General features: G+C 40.9%; 1 protein-coding gene across 1 annotated transcript in view; it reads left to right on the top strand.

Annotated features, from left to right (window-relative positions):
- The window catches only part of ITFG1 (integrin alpha FG-GAP repeat containing 1), a 526,073-nt gene that overhangs the window by 334,843 nt on the left and 169,304 nt on the right, over nucleotides 1-21,926 (top strand). The window contains exons 11-12 of the mRNA XM_029608474.1: nucleotides 3,450-3,600; nucleotides 13,130-13,238. Coding sequence (XP_029464334.1) covers nucleotides 3,450-3,600; nucleotides 13,130-13,238 — 260 coding nt within the window. The remainder of the gene's footprint in view (nucleotides 1-3,449; nucleotides 3,601-13,129; nucleotides 13,239-21,926) is intronic.

Below are 21,926 nucleotides of genomic sequence, written 5' to 3'. Positions count from 1 at the left end.
GCTCAGCTCTGTCTGCTGCATGCTAAAGTGACTGTAACTACTATTAATCTGTCTGAGTTATAACATATATAAACTAGAGAGAGAAACTGCAGTACTAAGTCCAGTTTTTTTCTTTTCAAAAGTTCTCCCTCCCTCCCCCTTGAGTGGCTAGCAAGAGTTACAGAAAAAGGGGGGGAGGAGCAGTGTTTCTCAAAAGAAAAGAACTACACCCAAGGAGTTAATCCTTCAGTCAATAGAAACTTAAAGATAGCATTGTTTAACAATTGACCACAGACAATGGCTGGCCCAGGATTTGCTGATTCTTTGCAGACAGATACTATTTTTTAATTTACTTTAGGGAGAATCACAGTAAGTTCTGTACGCTAGCAATTCAAACTATAAACTTAAATCTCAGAGAAATGGAGTCATTTTAAATGTGAGCCAAATTAACTTTGTAAAAGGGAAATTTTCACATGTAATTTATACAGTATATTATTCAAATTTCAGTACAGTTTGTAACATAAGGTTCAGCATTCACTTTGTGGGGGAAAATACTCTAAGTATGCAGATTTTTTGTAACTGAATTCAAATACTAATAGAAACCATTTTTTCCAAATTTGTACTGTTTGTTAATAGAAACCATTTTTTTTTTTTTCATAGTGATATTTTCTTTGCTTGTAACGCAGGAGTCTAATTAAATCCTTTTTTTCATATTGATATTTTCTTTGCTTGTAACACAGGAGTCTAATTAAATCCTTTTTTTCATAAGGATATTTTCTTTGCTTGTAACGCAGGAGTCTAATTAAATCCTTTTTTTCATAAGGATATTTTCTTTGCTTGTAACACAGGAGTGCAGCTGCCTGGCCCAAGGTCTTACACGCTGATTTCTTTGAAGACCTGTGGGCATAGTCACTGCACATGGCACTTGCTGCCACACCTAGTTCTTGGTTTCTTTCTGTAATGGGAAAGGCTTGAATCCCTTTCAATAATTCCTCCCTTGTGAGATTTCCATGTTCTAGGTGGAATCCCATGCTGACCGCGGCACATAAATTGTTACCGGGAGCAGTGGTTTGAGATAGTAATTTACCTGCACAAATTGATGATGCAGAATTAATGACTGTCTCAGGCAATGGCAAATGAATGTTCAGGGAGTGGTTAGTGGGGGAAGGGGTTTGCAGGCAAGATGGAGGAAGGCTAGTTTTTCTGACCTCAGTGTTTTCTATTTCCTGGGGTCTTTTCTCTGAGGTGGATGCAGAGGAAGCCACAGGAGCCATGTGATTGTGTGTCCCCAGATGTTCTATTTCATTTTCTGTCCCCCTTTGTTCATGGTTCTTTTCTGTGATGGGGAAGGCTTGAAGTCCTTCTAATAATTCTGTTTCTGTAAGGTTTTCTTTCTGCAGTTTCTGCTGAAATTCAATGCTAATCGCCCCACCCAGGCCAGGTGGTGGCTCTATTGTTCTCAAGGACTGCTTTTCTGAAGAAATGGGGAAGGTGTGAATTGCTTGTGCTTTGGGTGTAGGTATGGGGAGCTGAGGATACAAAGAATTTGCTGTCTCTGAGGAAGACTGAGAAGATGGGGGAAGGGTATGTCTGCCTGCTTCTAAAAGCACATGGTTTGAAACTGCTGTTTTTAAACCTTTTTTTTTCTGTGCGTTCGATGGCTTCTGTACATTTTTGCCAAATTAATCTTTGCTTTATGGGAGCTCTGGGAGCCGTATGAAGATAATTGCCGATTGAGATCCATTCCTGGGTATTTAGAGTTCCAGACTCCATCGAATACCAAGGGCAACGGCAAGCTATTTCACTTATTAATTTTTCTAAGTCCCCCAGGCTGACTTGCGCTATTTTTCTTCTGGTGATGAAATAATGATTATTGATGATTTGCTGCAGCTTTCTGGCATGTAGCTGCTGCTGTACAGTCAAATCACTGCCCATGCTTACGAGTGTGGGGAACAAACTTGCTGAGAAATACTTTAAAAATTACAAAGAAGTACTTTTTTTTTTTTTTTTTTAAATATTACGATTGCAAATCTGTTGAACGGTACGTACCTTTAAGCTATGACCAGCCGAAATAAGCATGGAGTTTATCATCACGTCGCGAGGGTCACCAGATATAGGAGTAATGAAGAGGCCTCAGACAGTTTTCATCTCAGGCAGGAAGAGAGAAGGCAAAGAGGGTTTGTCCTCCCGAGCCTCTTCCTTTTATTGTACATTCATACAAAGGCAGATGATGTGTCATTACATGATTGGCTACTTTCCCATAGCAACAGAAGAGTCATTACACCATTGGCTTTGGCTCAGGGGGTGTGCACGGATCATATCATTGGCTGCTGAAATCTATACCTCCTGACTTTGTCCTGCCTCTGACTAGGGAAAACCCAGCCCCTCCCCCAGGAATTCAGGGCCAACAGGTATCCTTTCTCAGGCAGAGACTTAAGCACAAGTGATGCTTTTATTCAGGCAAATGTCAGGGAGAAGGGAAGTTAATGTTTAAACCCTGAAATGGCTTGCTGGCAAGCGCATATTTCCCACAAGAAAGGTAGGGCTTAGGGTTTGAGGAGAAGAGGGGAAAAAGGAGGAAGGTTAGTTAGAGGGTTAGGGAAGTTCCCTCCCAGCCCGCTTCTTTATTGGAGCGGACTGGAAGGGAACTGGGGATGTTCTGAATGTGTCGGCGTGCGCTTTTTTCCGAAAATTTGCCCCTTACGTGCCACCCGTGCGCACATGCGCGCGCTGATATAAAATCGGGTGCGCATATGCGAGCAAGTATCAGATTTTATAACGTGTGCATCAGCGTGCATGTGTTATAAAATTAGCACATCCATGCGCGTGTGACGGAAACCACGCGCACATGGACGCGTGCTTCTTTTAAAATTTACCGGATATTTTTTTTTTTTATTAATGTTAAGTACGGAAAAGTAAAGGAAAATATTTTAAGAATACTTGTTAATGTAGAAATTCTGTAGCTATTTAAAATATTAGAAAGTTAAGTGCCCAAAAGGTATATGCCTGTGTGTCTGCCATGTGGCTAGAATAATGACATTTTTTTTATTCAAACAGAAAGTGGTAAAAACCTAGAGTCCAGCACAGCAAGAATTGGACTCAATAACTTGAGCTTCCCTTTCCCTCTTTCTGTTTGTCTTCAACTTCCATATGTAGAAAAGAGAGGAGACCAGACTTGTATAAGAATGTCAGTCTAGTAAGCTGAAAAAGTATAAAAATTGTTTGATATTTAACAAGATCATGAATTTTCAATTGAGTGATAAGTATACTCCAGTGTCTTAGTTATACTTTTGTATGTTGTTTAAAGTTCAGTTTAAAATGATGTTTCCTGTATAAGTTTTATTTCCTACCTGCTAAGACCTGTAAAATGATACCATTCTGCATCCCAGGTTATGATAGATTAAGTCATACACAGTGTGTTGCTTGCTAAGAAATGCAATATTAAAATAACATTTTTCTTTGTTTGACAGCAATCAACAAGCTTTCTTACTAGAGAATGTCCCCTGCATTAATGCGAGCTGTAGGAATGTGGGTCGAACATTTAAAGTCTATTGGGAGCTATCGGATCTAAATCAAATCCAAGATGCTGTGGTGGCAACCTTCTTTGACATTTATGAAGATGTGAGTTCAGATTGCTTCATTGTTCTTTCATTTTAATTGCCATCTGCTTGTTTTCATTTGAGCTTTTACTTTGAGCATCTCATCAGTGATGGACCTGAGCATCTAGAGCAGATAATGAAAGTAAATTAGTTAATTAGAGAAACTCTTAAATCTGAAGACTGAGCAAGAAAGATTTATTAAATTGTTGCCTGATTGAAAGAATAAAGAAACCAATTCTTGCATGAGGCTTTCATTTGCTAAGTTTTAAAATACCTGCAAGAAACTTATGAAGGATGCATGTAATGGGACCAAGTTTAGAAGGGTATACAGATAAAAACTTTCCTCCACAAGCTTGGCTTAGGGTTTCCCCACTCTGAGCTGGCTACTTCCATGTTCTGACCACAGGCTTCATATCTCAGCTGTCATTACCTTCTGTTCCCCACCGCAGTCCCCTCTAGCAGTAGCTGACCCTAGCCTACTCAACACGTGTGACCAACCACCAACTCCAGGGCTTTGGCCATCAGCACTGACTTTTCCCTCCCGCAGCACCTGCTCATCTAGTCGTAAGGACAACCCTAGCTGCCTTAAATTTGCCAGCATAGCACCCCCATGTATCACAGCCTATAGTACTGCACCAGGGGGATCACAGACGGACTACCAAGACCTTGGCATTTTCCTTACATAAAAAACACCTAAAAAATGGGGAAGAAGCAAATACTAGAAATTCAAGCAAAAGTATTAGTAGAAAAAAAAATGTTTACAATTTAATTGATAATTAACATAAACAAAATCATTAAGATTACTTGTTTTACATCTTATTTTTAGCACTTTTCAACTGGTAAAAAAGCACTTAGTGGCTGGATCATGCCTCCATCTCTCTGAAGGCATGATAACTTTCACAAGGGATCACTGATCACGTCCAAACTTGAGGAGAAGGTGAAGCATTAGCCCCTATTGAAAAATGATCTCAGTCCAACAAGAGTGAGGTGATTTTCAATAAGGTCAAAGTTGAAAAATGTTACAAAATCCATGCACAGGCATAGTTTTCATTTCTTTGCTTGATTCATTCCATATCAGATGCTGGTGTTTATTGTTCCTCATATATGCAATGGCTATAGAAAGTCTGTATATCCTTCCAAAATATTCAGTTTATTTGCTTTATAACTTGGAAGTAAAATGCATTAAAACATTCTTTGTTCCAAGTATCTACACTTCCACCCTACAACTGCCAACTGAAAAGTATATTTAACTTTGATTTATATGCCACCTTTTATGACTGGTCAGCCACTTCAAAGTGGATTACATTCAGGTACCATAGGTATTCCCCTAACCCAGAGGGCTTGCAATTTAAGGGCGAGATTCATCTACTCATCGTTTAGGTAATACACTTGATTTGGTCTTTATCCATAAAGATGCTATGCTTCAGTTAATTGATTTTCCATCTATTAATCCTGTTCCTTGGTCAGATCATTTTTTGATCTGTTTCTCAATACATGGTTCTTTTGACTGTGTTAGTATAGGAGATGCTGGTAAAGGTTTTGAGAGAAGAGCGGTTGTTGATATTAGTAAACTGAAGGAAGTTCTTCCTATCTTTCCAGACAAGGCAGAACATGATGATTTCAACTCTTGATAAATGGATTTCCCATCTTAGTTCTTCCATTGATAAGGTAGCCCCTTTGAAGTACTATCTGAATTCTGACTTCAATAGGAAAGCTTGTCGTCCATGGAATAATTCTTCATTAATTTTGTCTCGGTGGCAATTGCGAAAAAATGAACGAAAATGGTTGAAATATCCCTCTCGTGAAAATGTTATTCTGTATCGATCTTCTTTAGCAAAATATCAATGTGATACTTTAGCAGCAAAAAAGGAGTATTATTCCAGAAAGATACATGAGCTAGGTCATAATCCCAAAGCGTTATTTTCCTTAGTACATAGATTAACTGAAAAGAAAAATCTGACTTGAATATGGCTTCCCTGACATTGTCAGCAGATTTGTTTGCCAATCATTTTTCTACAAAATTGGATAAAGTGCTTTTGACCTTTAAAGATGTGGGACCTTGGTATTTAGATATGCCATCTAATAGTTCTTCTTTGTGGTCAGAATTCGAGTTGGTAGCCTCTACAGAAGTTGTTAATGTAATTATGAATCTTAATAATACTATGTGTCCTATTTTGAATGTTTCCACTGTCACTTTTAGAGGTATTTTTGACATCTTGAAAGCCCCAATTACAAATGTTGTAAATCATTCGCTTAGTTCAGGGATTATGCCAACTGTTTTAAAATCTGCTTTGGTTAAACCTTTGCTTTAAAAATCTTCATTGGATGTTAGCCAGTTAGCTAATTACAGGCCCATTTCTTCACTTCCCCTTATTAACAAGGTAATTGAAGGAATTGTTTTAAAACAACTTACAAATTTTTTGGAGAAGTATGAGATTTTGAGCCCTCATCAATTTGGCTTTCAACGCGGCTTAAGTACTGAATTACTTTTGATTTCTTTAATTGACTCTATTAAACGTAGTCTTGACAATGGACAACAGTTTATCTTGGTTTCATTGGATATAACGTCTGCTTTTGATTCCGTTGACCATCAAATTTTGTTATTCCATCTTCGGGAATGTGGAATTGCGGGATCAGTGCTAGCATGGTTTGAGAGCTATTTTTCTGATCGTTCTCAAACCATAAAGTTTAACAACTCTTGTTCTGTTTCCCAACAGTTGAAGGCTGGGGTACCACAAGGCTCCACCCTTTCAGCGATGTTGTTCAGTGTCTATCTTGCCCCTATTGCCAAACTATTGGCTATCATTACTGATGGGTTTAAAATTTATGCAGACGACATTCAATTCTATATAAAGATTCAGAAGTCTTGGTCCGAAACAGTTGTGTCATTATCATTATGTATGAATACTATTACTCGATGGCTGAAACACAATAAGCTTCTTTTGAATACCAGTAAAACTTCAATGTTGCTAATTCATCGTCCTCATTCTCAACCTTTGCATGACACTATCTCTATTGAGAATCTTTCTTTTTCTCTCTCTAAACCCATTAAGAGTCTGGGTATCTTGATTGATCCTACTTTGTCATTTAAAGCTCAAATCAGATCTGTTATCAAATCAGGTTTTTTTAAACTTAGGCTTTTGGTTGGTTTACGACATTTGTTGTACAATTCAGATTTCCTGATGGTAGTACGGGCCATTATCTTTCCGCACATCGATTATTGCAATGGCCTCTATATTGGCTTACCAAAGAATCTAATTCGATCTCTTCAACTTTTGCTGAATTCAGCTGCCAGATTAGTCTCTTCTTCAAAGCGTTTTGATCACATTACTCCTATTTTAAGTAGACTCCAGTGGTTGCCTGTGAATGAGCGGATAATATTTAAGATAGGAATGATAGTATTTAAGCTCCGTATTTCAGCTTCTGATTTTTGGTTTAATGCGTTACTTCGGATTCATAAACCTGTGAGAACACTTTGGTCTTCACAACTGAACTTACTTGAGGTTCCTTCTGTGCGTATAGCACATTTATTTAGTACTGGAGAGACATCTTTCTCCATAGCGGCACCTACTCCATGGAACCTTATCCCGTTTGACCTTCGATCTCTTGATGTTGTCAAAAAATTTAAAATGTCCTTTAAGGAATTTCTGTTCAACCGGGTGTACAACATTTAGTTGTATAGTGTGAATGAGCCTGATAAAGTGAACATTAGATGAGACTTTGTGATTTCTCCTTTAGAGAATGTGCCTTGATGTCCTGAACAATACTTTGTTAGTTAGTTTCTATGAAACTAATATGTATGTTGATGTATTTTGTCTGTTTTCTTTTTATTATGTATGTATAACCTGTACATCGCCTAGGCCTTACAGTGATAGGCGATTAATAAATTTTATTAAATGAAATAAAATGAAAGGCTTTTCTCCCATTTTATGTCTATGGGAAAAAACCATAATGAATCAGGTATTAAGTTTGTATCTGAGGCAGTGGAGGATGAAGTGACTTGCTCAAAGTTACAAGGAGCAAAACAAGTGGGGTTTGAACCCTGGCTTCCAAAATTCCTTAGGAAATGAAGCAGAAATAAAAATATGGAATAGCTTGCTTGGATAAATCTCCACCTTCTTGTACTTCTGTAGCAATGCTAAATACTTAATCTCATCATCATTTTTTATATCACACCTTTCCAATCACAGAGCACAAATTTGTCTTTGTGATGATTATAGGGTACAGTGATCAATAACATTCAACATGAATAGGGGATACTTTTCAAAATGATTTATGCAAGGGTTTCCTGGATAGGAGTGGTTTCTTCTTAAGGTGCAGTAGATGATGGTTTAACCAGAAATTTGGTATGGTTTGGGTATTATTGAACTGTAGCTCTTCTAGTGGTTTGTGTAATGCAAGTACCAAGTCAAAGATGTGGCCAGCTATGTGTGCTGGGTTGCTGATTAGTTGGATGTAACTAACCATCTGCAAAATCACACACCATGTGAACTGGCCCCAATTGGTGTAAAACTTTACTGATTCACATGACAGGATAAATGCAGCAGTTTCTGTTGGGTTTTTTTGCTGGATAGAACATTTCAAAGCAAATATCCAACCATGAGTACCAAGGAGTTGTCCAAAGAGCTCAGAACAACGTTGTAAAGGCACAGATGGGTTTAAAAGAATTGCAACGTCCTTGAATATTCCTCAGAGCAAGGCCAAGAAAATTATTAAGAAATGGAAATATATGATACAACCAAGACCAGGCCGTCCCTCCAAACTGCATGGCTAAGCAAGAAGGAGATGTATCAAGGAGGCAATCAAGAGGCCAATGCCAACTCTGAAAGATTACTATCAAAAATGAAATAGGCACCACAAATAGGGATAAGAACATAAGAAATTGCCATACTGGGTCAGACCAAAGATCCCATCAAACCCAGCATCCTGTTTCCAACAGTGGCCATTCCAGGCTACAAGTATCTGGCAAGTACCCAAACACTAAGTAGATCCCATGCTACAAATGCCAATAACAGCAGTGACTATTTCCTAAGTCAACTTGATTAATAGTAATTAATGGACATCTCCTCCAAGAACTTATCCAAAACATTTTTAAACCCATTTACACCAACTGCACTATCCACATCCTGTGGCAACAAATTCCAGAGCTTAATTGTGCGGTGAGTGAGAGAGAATTTTCTCTGATTAGTTTTAAATGTGCTACTTGCTAACTTCATGGAGTTGCCACCTAGTCCTTCTGTAATCCAAAAGAGTAAATAACCGATTCACATTTATCCATTCTAGACCTCTCATGATTTTAAACACCTCTATCATATCCCGCCTCAGCCGTCTCTTCTCCAAGCTGAATAGCCCTAACCTCTTCAGCCTTTCCTCATAGGGAAGCTGTTCCATCCCCTTTATCATTTTGGTTGCCCTTCTCTGTACCTTCTCCATCGCAACTATATCTTTTTTGAGATGCAGCAACCAGAATTGGACACAGTACTCAAGGTGCAGTCTCACCATGGAGCGATACAGAGACATTATGACATTTTCCATTTTATTCACAATTCCCTTCTTAATAATTCCTAACATTGTTTGGTTTTTGACTGCCGCAGCACACTGAGCCGACCATTTCAATGTATTATCCACTTTGACGCCTAGATCATTTTTCTGGGTGGTATCTACTAATATGGAACCTAACATCGTGTAACCACAGCATGGGTTATTTTTCCCTATATGCATCACTTTGCATTTGTACACAATAAATTTCATCTGCCATTTGGATGCCTAGTCTTCCAGTCTCACAAGGTCCTCCTGCAATTTATCACAATCCACTTGTGATTTAACTATGCTGAATAATTTTGTATCATCTGCAAATTTGATTACTTCACTTGTCGTATTTCTTTCCAGATCATTTATAAATATATTGAAAAGCACCAGTCCAAGTACAGATCCTTGAAGCACTCCACTGTTTACCCTTTTCAACTGAGAAAATTGGCCATTTAATCCTACTCTGTTTCCTGTCTTTTAAACAGTTTGTAATCCACGAAAGGACATGCCTATCCCATTACTTTTTAGTTTTCTTAGAAGCCTTTCATGAGGGACTTTGTCAAACACCACCTGAAAATCCAAATACACTACATCTACTGGTTCACCTTTATCCACAAGTTTATTAACCCATTCAAAAAATGAAGCAGATTTGCAAGGCAAGACTTCCCTTGGGTAAATCCATGCTGTGTTCCATTAAACCATGTCTTTCTATCTGCGCTGTGATTTTGATCTTTAGAATAGTTTCCACTATTTTTCCCGGCACTGAAGTCAGACTCACTGGTCTGTAGTTTCCCGAATTGCCCCATGAGCCCTTTGTAAATATTGGTTTTACATTGGCCATCTTCCAGTCTTCAGGTACAAATGGATGATTTTAATGATAGGTTACAAATTTTAACTAATAGATCTGAGATTTCATTTTTTAGTTCCTTCAGAACCCTGGGGTGCATACCCATCCAGTCCAGGTAATTTTCTATTCTTTAGTTTGTCAATCTGGCCTACTATATCTTCCAGGTTCACAGTGACTTGGTTCAGTTCATCTGACTTATCACCCTTGAAAACCATCTCCAGAACTGGTATCTCCCCAACATCCTCATTAGTAAACACAAAAGCAAAGAATTAATTTAGTCTTTCTGCAATGGCCTTATCTTCCCTAGGAGCCCCTTTAATCCCTTGTTCATCTAATGGTCCAACCAATTCTCTTACAGTTTTCATGCTTCGGATATATTTTTTAAAATTTTTATTATGAGTTTTTGCCTCTACAGCCAACTTCATTTGAAATTCTCTCTTAGCCTGCCTTATCAATGTTTTACACTTAACTTGGCAATGCTTATGCTTTTTCCTATTTTCTTCAGATGGCTCCTTCTAATTTTTGAAGCATGTTTTTTTTGGCTAAAATAGCCTCTTTCACCTCCCCTTTTAACCATGGCTTCCTTCCACTTTTCTTAATGTGTGGAATACATCTGGACTGCACTTCTAAGATTGTATTTTTAAACAATGTTGTACATTTTTAACCCTTGCAGCTGCACCTTTCAGGTTTTTTCCTATTTTGCTCATTTTATCAAAGTTTCCCTTTTGAAAATTTAGTGTTAGAGCTGTAGATTTACATATTGTCCCCCTTCCAGTCATTAGTTCAAATTTGATCATGTTATGACCACTATTGCCAAGAGGCCCCAACACTGTTACCTCTCTCACCAAATCCTGCGTTCCACATAAGAAATTGCCATGCTGGGTCAGACCAAGGGTCCATCAAGCCCAGCATCCTGTTTCCAACAGAGGCCAAACCAGGCCATAAGAAATCCAATGTGTGTTAGGTAAGAGTATAATGATAAGAATATACTATCGTCCACCTGGCAAAAATGATCAGACAGATGAACAAAGAACCTTTCTCATTGGTTCCTGAACCAGTTGCTCCATGAAGCAATCGTTTATTCCATCCAATAATTTTATGTCTCTAGCATGTCCTGATATTACATTTACCTAGTCAATATTGGAGTGGTTGAAATCTCCCATTACTACTACCCTGTCAAATTGGTTAGCTTCCCTGATTTCTCTTAGCATTTCATCATCTGTCTGATCAGTTTTGCCAGGTAACATGACTTGAAGATTATTGATCATCCGTGCTCCCCAAGGAACTTGACAGAGCTTGAATAGTTTTGTAAAGAAGAATGGTCTAATACTTACAAATCTAGGTATATAAAGTTGATGGAGACCTATTGTAATAGACTCGCAGTTCTAATTGTTAGCAAGGGTGCTTCCACCAAGTATTGACTCAGTGGTTGAAGACTTATCCAGTTGGAGTGAAGAATAATACACTTGTTAGCTTTAAGTTTTGTTTTGTGGATACATATTTGCTTTGTTCCCCAGTAAAATATATTTGGCCTGGAAAGGTGTGGAGTAGAATTTGTTGATGAGTGGGAAAAAATAGCACTTCAAATAAATGTACACAAGACTGACCCAACAAAATGTGAAAAGTGTTCAAGGGGAAGTAGCGCTGAAGTGCGTCTGGCACTGTTATAAATCAAGATGCTATGTTGACCCTATGGTAAATGTAAAGTATGATATAAAATGAACAATGAAAAAGTGGTCTCTGAGGCTCTGACTATATTCATACCTTATATGAGCCAGTATATAACACATATGGGGGGTTCTAATGAGAATTGTCATGGATGTATATAATAACCATTCCTTGGTCTATGGAATGGTTGATAGCCTAGCAGGTGAACCCATTAGGCCCATGCCGACAGCAGGTGGACTCGCTCTTCCGAGGACTAGAATTAGGGCTTCACCTATAACCAGCTTCATTCCCCGTAGGTTGTGCCTTTGTGTTCCAGGGGCCAATAAGGGCATAGGTGAGGGTCCTGTAAGAAGCAGTCAGACAAACTTGAGTAGCAGGCCGAAATCAGGGCAGACAATGAGCAGACAGAGGTCAGGGCGGATGGAGATCAGGCAACATCAAGGGTCCAGGCAAAGGTTGGAGCAGGTGGCGATCCAGATGAGTAATCAAAATCCAAGGCCAAAGTCAAAACCAAAAGTCAGATAGAGAAGGACCAGAACCAAGTCAAGGCAGGACACTAGGAATTGAGCACAGCAGGAGACAAAGCAGGGACCGGAGCAGGGCACTGCAAGAAAGGCAGGTGCAGGGTAGAACAAGGCTGAAAGCAAGGCAGGACTAGGCATGAGATAAGGGAGGAGAGACAGAAAGGCAGGAATGGGAAAAAGACATGCAGGAACACGGAACAGCATGCACTGCAGAATAATGCAGGAGGACCAGTTGTTTAGGCGCTGGCTAGGAGCACAGCTGGGGTTTATTTCCCCAACCTGCACTGACGTCACCACCCGGCACTGCTCCTGGTTTCTTGCCAAGAGGACCTTAACATTAGGCATGCATGTGCCTAAGGGGGGTCAAGGAGGAGGCAACATGGCGGCGCACTTGCCATGGAGTGAGCTGCGGCATCTAAGGCTGAATGCGGATGGTCGCTGGGCTGTTCCACAGCTGGCCAAATAATAAAAGAATCAACATAACAGCATCTCAATTTACTTAGATTCATAATAGTTGGAGTAGCTATGAAGCAGGAACTTTGTAAAACATTTATCACCCACATCTCATAAAGAAAAAAAAAAGAGGTTATAGCCATAATAAAATCTTTTAGTCCAACAAATAAAAAAAGAAGAATTGTAAAATATTAGAGCAAATTAAAAAAAAAAAAAAAGGCTGGAAGAGGAAGCAAATGTGCAGAGAAAATACCAGGTTGATATATGATTAGCTGATATTGCTGAGTAAAACAATCACGCAAGAAAAATTGTATTCCTATTGTCAGATATATGGAAAAAGGGGTCAGAATTGACTCTCTGTAAATGTTTATTCAGGTATAAGCAAGACCTGCCAGTTTGTTCAAGTCATCAAATTCGTACTGCTCTTGTCCATGTATGTCCGTAAAATTTGCTTACTTTATAACAAGCAATCTGTACATTCAGTATCAATGTTCAGTGTTTTATCTTATCTTTTTTATTCTCTTTTACAGGGGATCCTAGATATCATTGTACTCAGCAAAGGATACAAAAACAATGAGTTAGCCATCCATGCATTGAAGAATAATTTTGAAGCAGACGCTTATTTTGTTAAAGTAATTGGTAAGTACATGTCCTTGATAAGTTATTATAGCAATAAAGAATCATGCTGCTTAGGGTGGGTAGAGCTACCATAGCATTTTTTCAGATTGTTACCAATAAAGTTTCTTGCTAGTACCAAAGAGTGATTTAAGAGCTCCAGAGACTTCTCTCAGCCTGCATCTGGCTCCAGAGACATTACCCAGCCTCACCAGATCACCTGCAATTGTTCCCGTCCTCCTGTCCTATGTCACTCCTGAAGGTGGTGTTCACTACCCCAGGCTACAGCCCAAAACCGTAACATATAGAACAAGGGGTCATAATATGAAACTTCAAGGGGGTCAAGTCAGGACCAACGTCAGGAAGTATTTCCTCACAAAAAGGTTGGTGGATGCAGGGAATGCTCTCCCAGAGGAGGTAGTGAGGAGAAGATTGTAAAGGAATTCAAAAGAGTATGGGAGAGACGCAGAAGAGACAAAGAAAAGGATAATTGTGTTGACTGGGATAACCTGCACAGAACAATTGCCCTAAGAATATATAAAAAAAGAAAAAGTTTGCTGGCAGACTAGATGGACCATTTGAGTCTTTTTGCCAACCTCTACTATATTACTATCTTAGATTACTCCTGATTTACCATCTTTCACCCTCTTTCCATACCGTCCTTTCCATTGAAAGAGGCTCACCTTCTGTGCATTTATTCCTTGGGCGTATTTAAATGTCTCTCATGTCCCCCCTTCCCCCCCCCCTTTCTTTCAGAGTAGTCATGTTTAGATTTTTGTCTGTCCCCAGGTGCTTTACTATGAAGATCACTGACCATTTAGTAGCTGCCATCTGGACCAACTCTATTTGGTTTACATCCTTTTGAAGGTGCAGACTCCAAATATGGATGCAGTATTCCAAATAAGCTCTCCCAAAGACTTATGCAAAGGCATTATCTCCTCCTTTTTCCTGCTAGCTATTCCTCTCCCTATGCATCCAAGCAACCTTCTGGCTTCTACTGTTGCTGTATCTGTTTGGCCATCGTACGATCATCAGATATGATCACCCCCAAATTCTGCTCTTGTTTAACTCACAGAATTTCAGCCCCTATGCTGTACTGCTCCCTAGGGTGTTTGCATCCCAAATGCATGATTCTGCATTTTTTTGTAGTAAATCATAGCTTCTAGACTCAAGACCATTCCTCAGGTTATCCCAGGACAAGCAGGATGCTAGTCCTCACATATGGGTGACATCATTGATGGAGCCCTATTGCGGAAAGCTTTCTGTCAAAGTTTCTAGAAACTTTTGACTCTGAGCCCACCGAGCATGCCCAGCATGCCATGATATTCTCTGCCACAGGGGTCTCCCTTCAGTCTTCGTTTTTCTGTGCTGCTGTTGGCCTCGCGGAGCAGGAGCCTGTGTGTTTGTTTCTCACAAACACACAGGCTCCTGCACCGACACCGAAGCTGCTGTCGATACTGATGCCTCTACCATTGCCGATGCCCGGCCCAATGCCGGAACCTCCAAAAGAAGTTTTAGCCATCCCTGCCCACGAAGTTCTGTTAGAATTACAGCACAGACTCTGGGAGCATCCATGCTCCATACCATCCATAAACAAGAGAGTGGACACCACTTATTTGGTTCAAAATGTCCCCAGATACCAAAAATCACAACTGCCACATCAATCAGTTGTTGTGGAGTCTGCACAAAAGAAGTCTAAGAGAATAAGACCTCATTCCTCCACTCCTCCTGGGAAGGATCACAGATTCCTGGACTCCTTGGGCAGGAAAGTCTATCAGGAGCCATGCTCAATTCAAGGATTGCATCATATCAGCTATGTATGATGCAATACCAGAGGAATCTGTGGAAACAGATGCAAGATCTTTCAAATTCTTTACCACAGCAGTATCAAGAAGCAGCTCAAGCCATAATACACAAAGGGCTTGAAGCTGGAAAACACGAAGTCCAAGCCGCTTACGACAATTTTGAAACTGCTTCCAGAGAAGCGGCCTCAGGAATAAGTGCACGTCACTGGGCATGGTTGAAGGCCTTGGACCTCAGGCCTGAGGTCCAGGAAAAACTGGTTGATTTGACATGTGTAGAGGACAACCTCTTTGGCTCAAAAGTGCAGGATGCTGTGGCCCAGTTAAAAGAACATACAGAAACCTTGTTCCGCAAGATTCTGCTGCACCATCATCTCGCCGTCCTCCAAGGAAGGAATCTTGAAGGCTTTTCTACAGGCAGAGGCGTTATTACCTTCCAGCATCAAGGGGCAGATCTTCTCGTCCACAGCAAAGATCTCTGCCCAGACAACCTAGAGCTGCTAGGCCTCAACCTCCACCGCATACGGTACCGGCTGCAGGGTTTTGAGGCCATCACCGGAGACCAAAGCCATCTCCTCAACCCACAACCGGATCTACCAATAGGAGGCCGAGTTTCCTCCTTTTACAACCATTGGGGACAGATAACAGACCAATGGGTACTCTCAATAATATCTCGAGGTTACCAACTCAATTTTGTCTCAATTCCAAGAGATTCTCCTCCAAAACCTCTTCCACTAAGCGAAAATCACATAATTCATCTACAAGCAGAATTATCCACCTTTCTGAGAGCCAGAACCGTAGAGCCGGTGCCCCGGTCTCAGCAGGGCAGAGGATTCAACTCCCGTTATTTCTTCATTCCAAAGAAAACCAGAGGCCTACGTCCCATCCTAGACCTCAGAAATCTCAACAAATTTCTGAAGAAAGAAAAGTTCAGGACGGTTTCTCTAGGTACCATGCTTCCACTTATTCAAACAGGAGATTGGCTTTGTTCTCTGGATCTACAAGATGCTTACGCTCCCATTCCAATCCTTGCGAGACTGGAAGATTGGGCATCCAAATTGCAGATGAAATTGAATGTGGACAAGTACAAGTTGTTGCATTTAGGGAATGCTGTAGTTACACGATGTTAGGATCCATATTAGGAGCTACCACCCAGGAAAAAGATCTAAGCATCATAGTGGATAATACTTTGAAATCGACAGCTCAGTGAGCTGCAGCAGTCAAAAAAGCAAACAGATTGTTAGGAATTATTAAGAAGGGAATGGTTAACAAAACAGAAAATGTCATAATGCCTCTGTATCACTCCATGGTGAGACAGCACCTTGAATACTGTGTACAGTTCTGGTCGCCACATCTCAAAAAAGATGGAGAAGGTACAGAGAAGGGAGACCAAAATGATAAAGGGGATGGAACAGCTCCCCTATGAGGAAAGGCTGAAGAGGGTTAGGGCTGTTCAGCTTGGAGAAGAGACGGCTGAGGGGAGATATGATAGAGGTCTTTAAAATCATGAGAGGTCTTGAACGAGATGTGAATCAGTTATTTACACTTTCGGATAATAGAAAGACTAGGGGGCACTCCATGAAGTTAGCAAGCAGCACATTTAAGACAAATCGGAGAAAATTCTTTTTCACTCAATGTACAATTAAGCTCTGGAATTTGTTGCCAGAGGAAGTGGTTAGTGCAGTTAGTGTAGCTGGGTTTGAAAAAGGTTTGGATAAGTTCTTGGAGAAGTCGTCCATTAACTACTATTTATTCCTTTACTTTATGTAGTTTTTAGCTGTTACTATTTTATGAATATTGTATTTCTGACCCTGTTTTATCTTGTGTAAACCGATGTGAAGGCTTGTCCGATGTATCTGTATATAAAACTTAATAAACCATTAAACCATTAATCAAGTTGACTTAGGGAATGGCCTCTGCTATTACTGGCATCAATAGCATGGGATCTTCTTAGTGTTTGGGTACTTTTCAGGTTCTCGTGGCCTGGTTTGGCCTCTGTTGAAACAGGATGCTGGGCTTGATAGACCCTTGGTCTGACCCAGTATGGCATTTCTTGTGTTCTTATCGACCTTCCATTTCTGCAACATAAGGTACAGCAGCTCTTGCTGCAAAATGCAATTCATGAAATGCCTTCCTCCCTTCACAGTCAGGGCTTTTACTCCCAATACTTCTTAATTCCAAAGAAGACTGAAGGTCTCTGGCCTATCCTAGATTTCCAGAATCTCAATCAGGGTCTCTCCCAGGAAAAATTTGAAATGACTTCTCTGAATATGACCCTTCCATTTATTCAGCAAGATGATTGGATGTGCTCTCTAGATCTCAAAGATGTTTATGCATGTATACCCACTACCGCTTAGATGCTTTGGCCTCCACAGGCAGTTCAGTAGGACAAGCAGTATTGCGCCACAAAATACATAATCTATTGTTTACCATAAATGGTGTTTTCCATAGTATATGTTGAATTTTTCAAGTTCCTTATTCAGGCGCTATGCGAAAGAGCTAGCTAGCCAGATAAACATTATTTGGCTAACTTATCCTGGATATTCTGTGGTTCGGATGTTGTGTCGGCCGGCCGCAGAGCCCACAACCAGCCTTCCTTACCCGGCCTTGCCGGGGGCAGTCCCCGGCGATGCAGAGGGAGTGCCTCCAGTGCTGCCCTCCTCTCTGCGCCCTGCTTGCCGCCAGCAGGCCTTGAAACATGGCAGAGACACCGCCGTCATCTGCTCCTCGCATCCGGCCCCCCAGGCACACACCTCTCTAGTTTATTTAAAGGGCCTGCAGCACACTAGGGCTGCCGGCCCTTTCCAGTGACATCATTGGCCTGGGACTATTTTAGGCGAGCTCTGACATTCAGAGCTCGCCTTGGCAACAGGTCTCCATGTTTGTTCGTGTGCTGGTTGCCCATCGTTCCTGGTTCCTAATCCTGACTCCGTTCCTGATTCTGACCCCATTCCTGGTTCCTGTTCCTTACCTGTACCTTGGTCCCTTCCTTGTCTCGCTGGACTGACCTTTGGCTTTGATCCTTGCTACACTGGACCACGCTCAGGATTGACCCTCTGGCTTTGACCCTTGCTACGTTGGAACACGCTCAGGATGACCCTCTGGCTTTGACCCCTGCTATGTTGGACCATGCTCTGGACTGACCCTCTAGCTTTGATCCTTGCTCCGTTGGACTCTGTACCTTGATTGCTCAGCCGCCTGCCCTGACACCAGCCTGCCTTTGATTACGTCTTCGATATGTCCCTGGACTTGGCTTCTTAGGCTTCGGCTTCTTTTACCTGGGCACCACCTGCCTCTGCCTTGTTTCTTTTGGCGCCTGGGTCTCTGGATCCCTGTCTCGTCTGGACCTACGCCTGTCCCCTGATACCTCTGCTGGTCCTCGGCAGCCCTTGCATTTCATCTACTGGGAGTCGTTACATGGAGGCCCGCTTAAGACCAGCCAGCCCCAGCAGCCAAGGGCTCAACCTGCGGGGAACAAGGGTTGATACTGGCGAAGCTCCAGTCGGCCTCCGTCTCCTAGTCAGCTCCGCCTCCCGACGGTGGGGACCCTTGGGCCAAGGGTCCACCACCAGCGTAACATCGGCTGCATCACTGAATATAGCAAACTGTCTAAAAGCTAGCTGGATAAGTCTATCTATCAAACTGTAGGATATGTCTATGGTCCTAACTCTAAATATCAGTTAGCCAAATAAGTTATCCAGTTAATATGACTCCTCCCAGTCACGCCCATGCCCCACCCATCACAGCCTGCTAACTTATCTAGACAGATAAGTAGTCATCCGGCTAAATGGCAGCTGCTGATCCCAGGCAAGATTTTCAGCCACTGCCACTTAGCCGGATAAGTCGAAACTTGTCTGGCTAAGTTGTGCTAAATATTTATCTCTCCTTGAGGCCGATGTAATAAGGTACGCTGAAGCTACCGCGGGTTTGTGCGTGCCTGTATGTGCGTTTTCCCATGCAGATCCATATACAGGGATGTAATAAGGGATCTGAACATGAGAAAAAAGCGCATATGAACGTGCTCATTGACCCACGGTTTTTCCTGTGCGAATGCATGCTAACGGCATGCAAAGGAGGCGATTAGCTAATTGTAGGCAATGCAGGGAGCTGCGCTAGTGCGGGTTTGTTACCGCCATGGTCAGGGCACGCGTTAAGTGTCAGCACCGATTTGGGGGGGGGGGGGGGTATGTTGGCATCTGAGCATCCTGAAAACCACCTAGCTGCGCGCTCATCTCGGCGTCCGAGTGGCCAGCTTAGCTAGGCTCTTTTCTGGCCATCGGCATGTATAGATTCGCGACCAAGTAAGGGCCTAGCTCGGCACCCGAGCGGCAACAGTAGCTAGGCACCCAGAAATGTTAGGCGCTTTACTGGGTCACTAATGTATGCCGTCGGGCGCCCAGAAAGGCGCCTAGTTACCATTGCCACTCGAGCGCCGGGCTAGGTGCTTACTTGGTCGCGCCTGATCAGCATTGGTAGCTAGGCTCCTTTCTGGGTGCTCGATCGTGCACATATGCGACTAAATGCCTAGTTGAGCACCCAGATGGCAAGGGTACATTAGGTGCTTCCCTGGGCAGACAGATACATGGCCAGAAGAGCGGCAAGATTGTTCTGAATAATCACCCATGAAAATATTTGCCATGTTTTCTGCGGCACAGTTAATTGAAATATTCAAAATACTTTCCAGGATCATACTTTCTCTTAATAGGGAGACTCATTTGCTCGCTCACTTGCTTTTATGTGTAGATTATCGACGCGGGTTTTGAGCGTGGATGCGGCTGCTTATTACATAGGCCCTGTACCATGCTTAGATATGCACATTTTTCGGTACATGTGCGGATTTCTGCGTGCAAGTCAATTGCATATATTTTTTTTTTTTACATCCCGTGGAAGCTGCAGGTTCTGCCGCGCCCGATGATGAAAACCCATGCACATGACGAGCGCCTGTTTTGCCACAGGTCTTATTACATCAGCCCCCTTGTTTTCGTATTGGAGGAGCAGCACTGTAATTATACTATGTCAAAATGTAAACGATAGATCACATAAAAAATGTTTTTTCAACAAGTAAGAAAACAAAAACAAGCCACAGATTGGGGTAGTGTCAAAAATATTTTCCACAACCATAAATCTAACTAATCTTTACATTTATACTATAATAATTTCTCTTATAAATTTAGAGTGAAATGTTTATTCATTGTGCATACCATTTGCAATAGGTTAATGAGCAGCATAATTATTGTGAAGATAAAACTGAAGGTGTAGTTTGTATCACTACTCTTGTTAATCTGCTTTGAAAACTACATTTTCTAGTTTTATACAAAATATTTGATACTCATTTTATTTATATTTGTCGAAACAGTTTTTTCCCCCTGGTAGATGGTATGCTAATGGCTCATCACAATAGCCCATCCTATGCAGAAAGCTCCAGCTGTGCAGGGTGATTTCTGTGCATAGTGAAAAAACAGTTGTCTTGTGTTACATACAGTAGAACCTATTCCAAATGACCAGCAGTCCCATAAACCCACTGTGATTCCATTAACTTTAGTGTAGCCAATCTTTGCAGTTTGCTCCAGCAAAATCCCCTAATGCTACAGATTGTAGCATTTTGGAAAATCTAAGCATGAAGAAAGTTCCCTATTAGCTTTTCTTGCTGGTTATAGTACACATTCAAATTTTGTAGATGCATGATTTTAAAATTGAATTGGCAAAAGCAAGTTTTTAACACGAGCAAAGAAACAAATGGAAATGCCACAGTTTGTTTGCACTTCATCTGATTTACCAGTCTGACTAGTTTTCCCTCTTTCCTCCCTCTGTATTAGCTATGTTTAGTTGATACCCACCAAGCTGATAGTTAAGTGCGAAAGTATAGGCAGCAGAATCACATTTTTAAAGAATAATAAAAAAATAAAATGTAATACGCAGTAAATGCCATAGAACTTAATACTACCAGAATCCCCAATGAGGACTATCCATACCCTGTCACTTTCTACCCTGCCTATGAACACCCAGCCATCTAGATTCCCCCGCAGGAAAGAGTCTACCCACACTACAGTAATGAACTGATTCAGTACCTGCCTCAGACAGTCCATAATTTTTATACTGGAAAGGCAGCAAAAAATACTTAAATATTATAAATTAGAAAACATGGTAAACATTTTATACATTTACAGTGGACTCTTACGGGACCAACACAAGACATCCAAATATGTTGTAGTACTTGAACTTTTAAGACCACATGGTCTGAAGAAGTTACCTATGTGGTCTAGAAAGTTCTTGTGCTACAACATCACAGCTGATGGGGATTTCGGTTTTCTTCAAAACATATATGGCTACTAGAACTCTGACTTCTAGATATATTTGAAAGGATATTTTTTATTGAATAATAGTGCAGTTCACCATCCTTTATTACATATTGTGTTGAGCATTCATGTGCTATCCAGATTAAAGTATATTGGCAATTAAACAATGCTAAGAACTCTATTGGGCCCCGCAATCTATTATCACTATCTGAAGAAAGAGGATTCACAGCAATGAAAGTTGGAGCCCCAATAACAGCTAGCCTGGGACATGTGAAACCTTGAACTATCGGCCACTAATTTTCTTGTAAATCCTTTTTAGCCAAAATTATAAGGTATTACCGGGCAACAGCCAGCCGCTCAGTAGTAACGTAAATAGTTGTCAGTGCATTTGGATTTTCAGTGCACTTTAAAACACAAAAATGAAGTCTATGAATAAAATTTGTTTTTGTTATGACTAGACTTTTTTTGTAATTGTTCTCTCGACATTTTTTGTGTGTGTGTGTATATAAGCTTTTTGATGCAAGGAATTCCTTATTTATTTCTATATGATTTGCTTTGTTCTTTAAAAAATAAGAATTATGATTTATCACTCAGTGAACATTCACTGGAAAAAT

Source organism: Rhinatrema bivittatum, chromosome 7 (genome assembly GCF_901001135.1).
Source record: "Rhinatrema bivittatum chromosome 7, aRhiBiv1.1, whole genome shotgun sequence".
Classification (NCBI taxonomy): Eukaryota; Metazoa; Chordata; class Amphibia; order Gymnophiona; family Rhinatrematidae; genus Rhinatrema; species Rhinatrema bivittatum.
The sequence above is the reverse complement of the archived record's forward strand: the minus strand, read 5'-3'. Positions and strand labels throughout refer to the sequence as shown.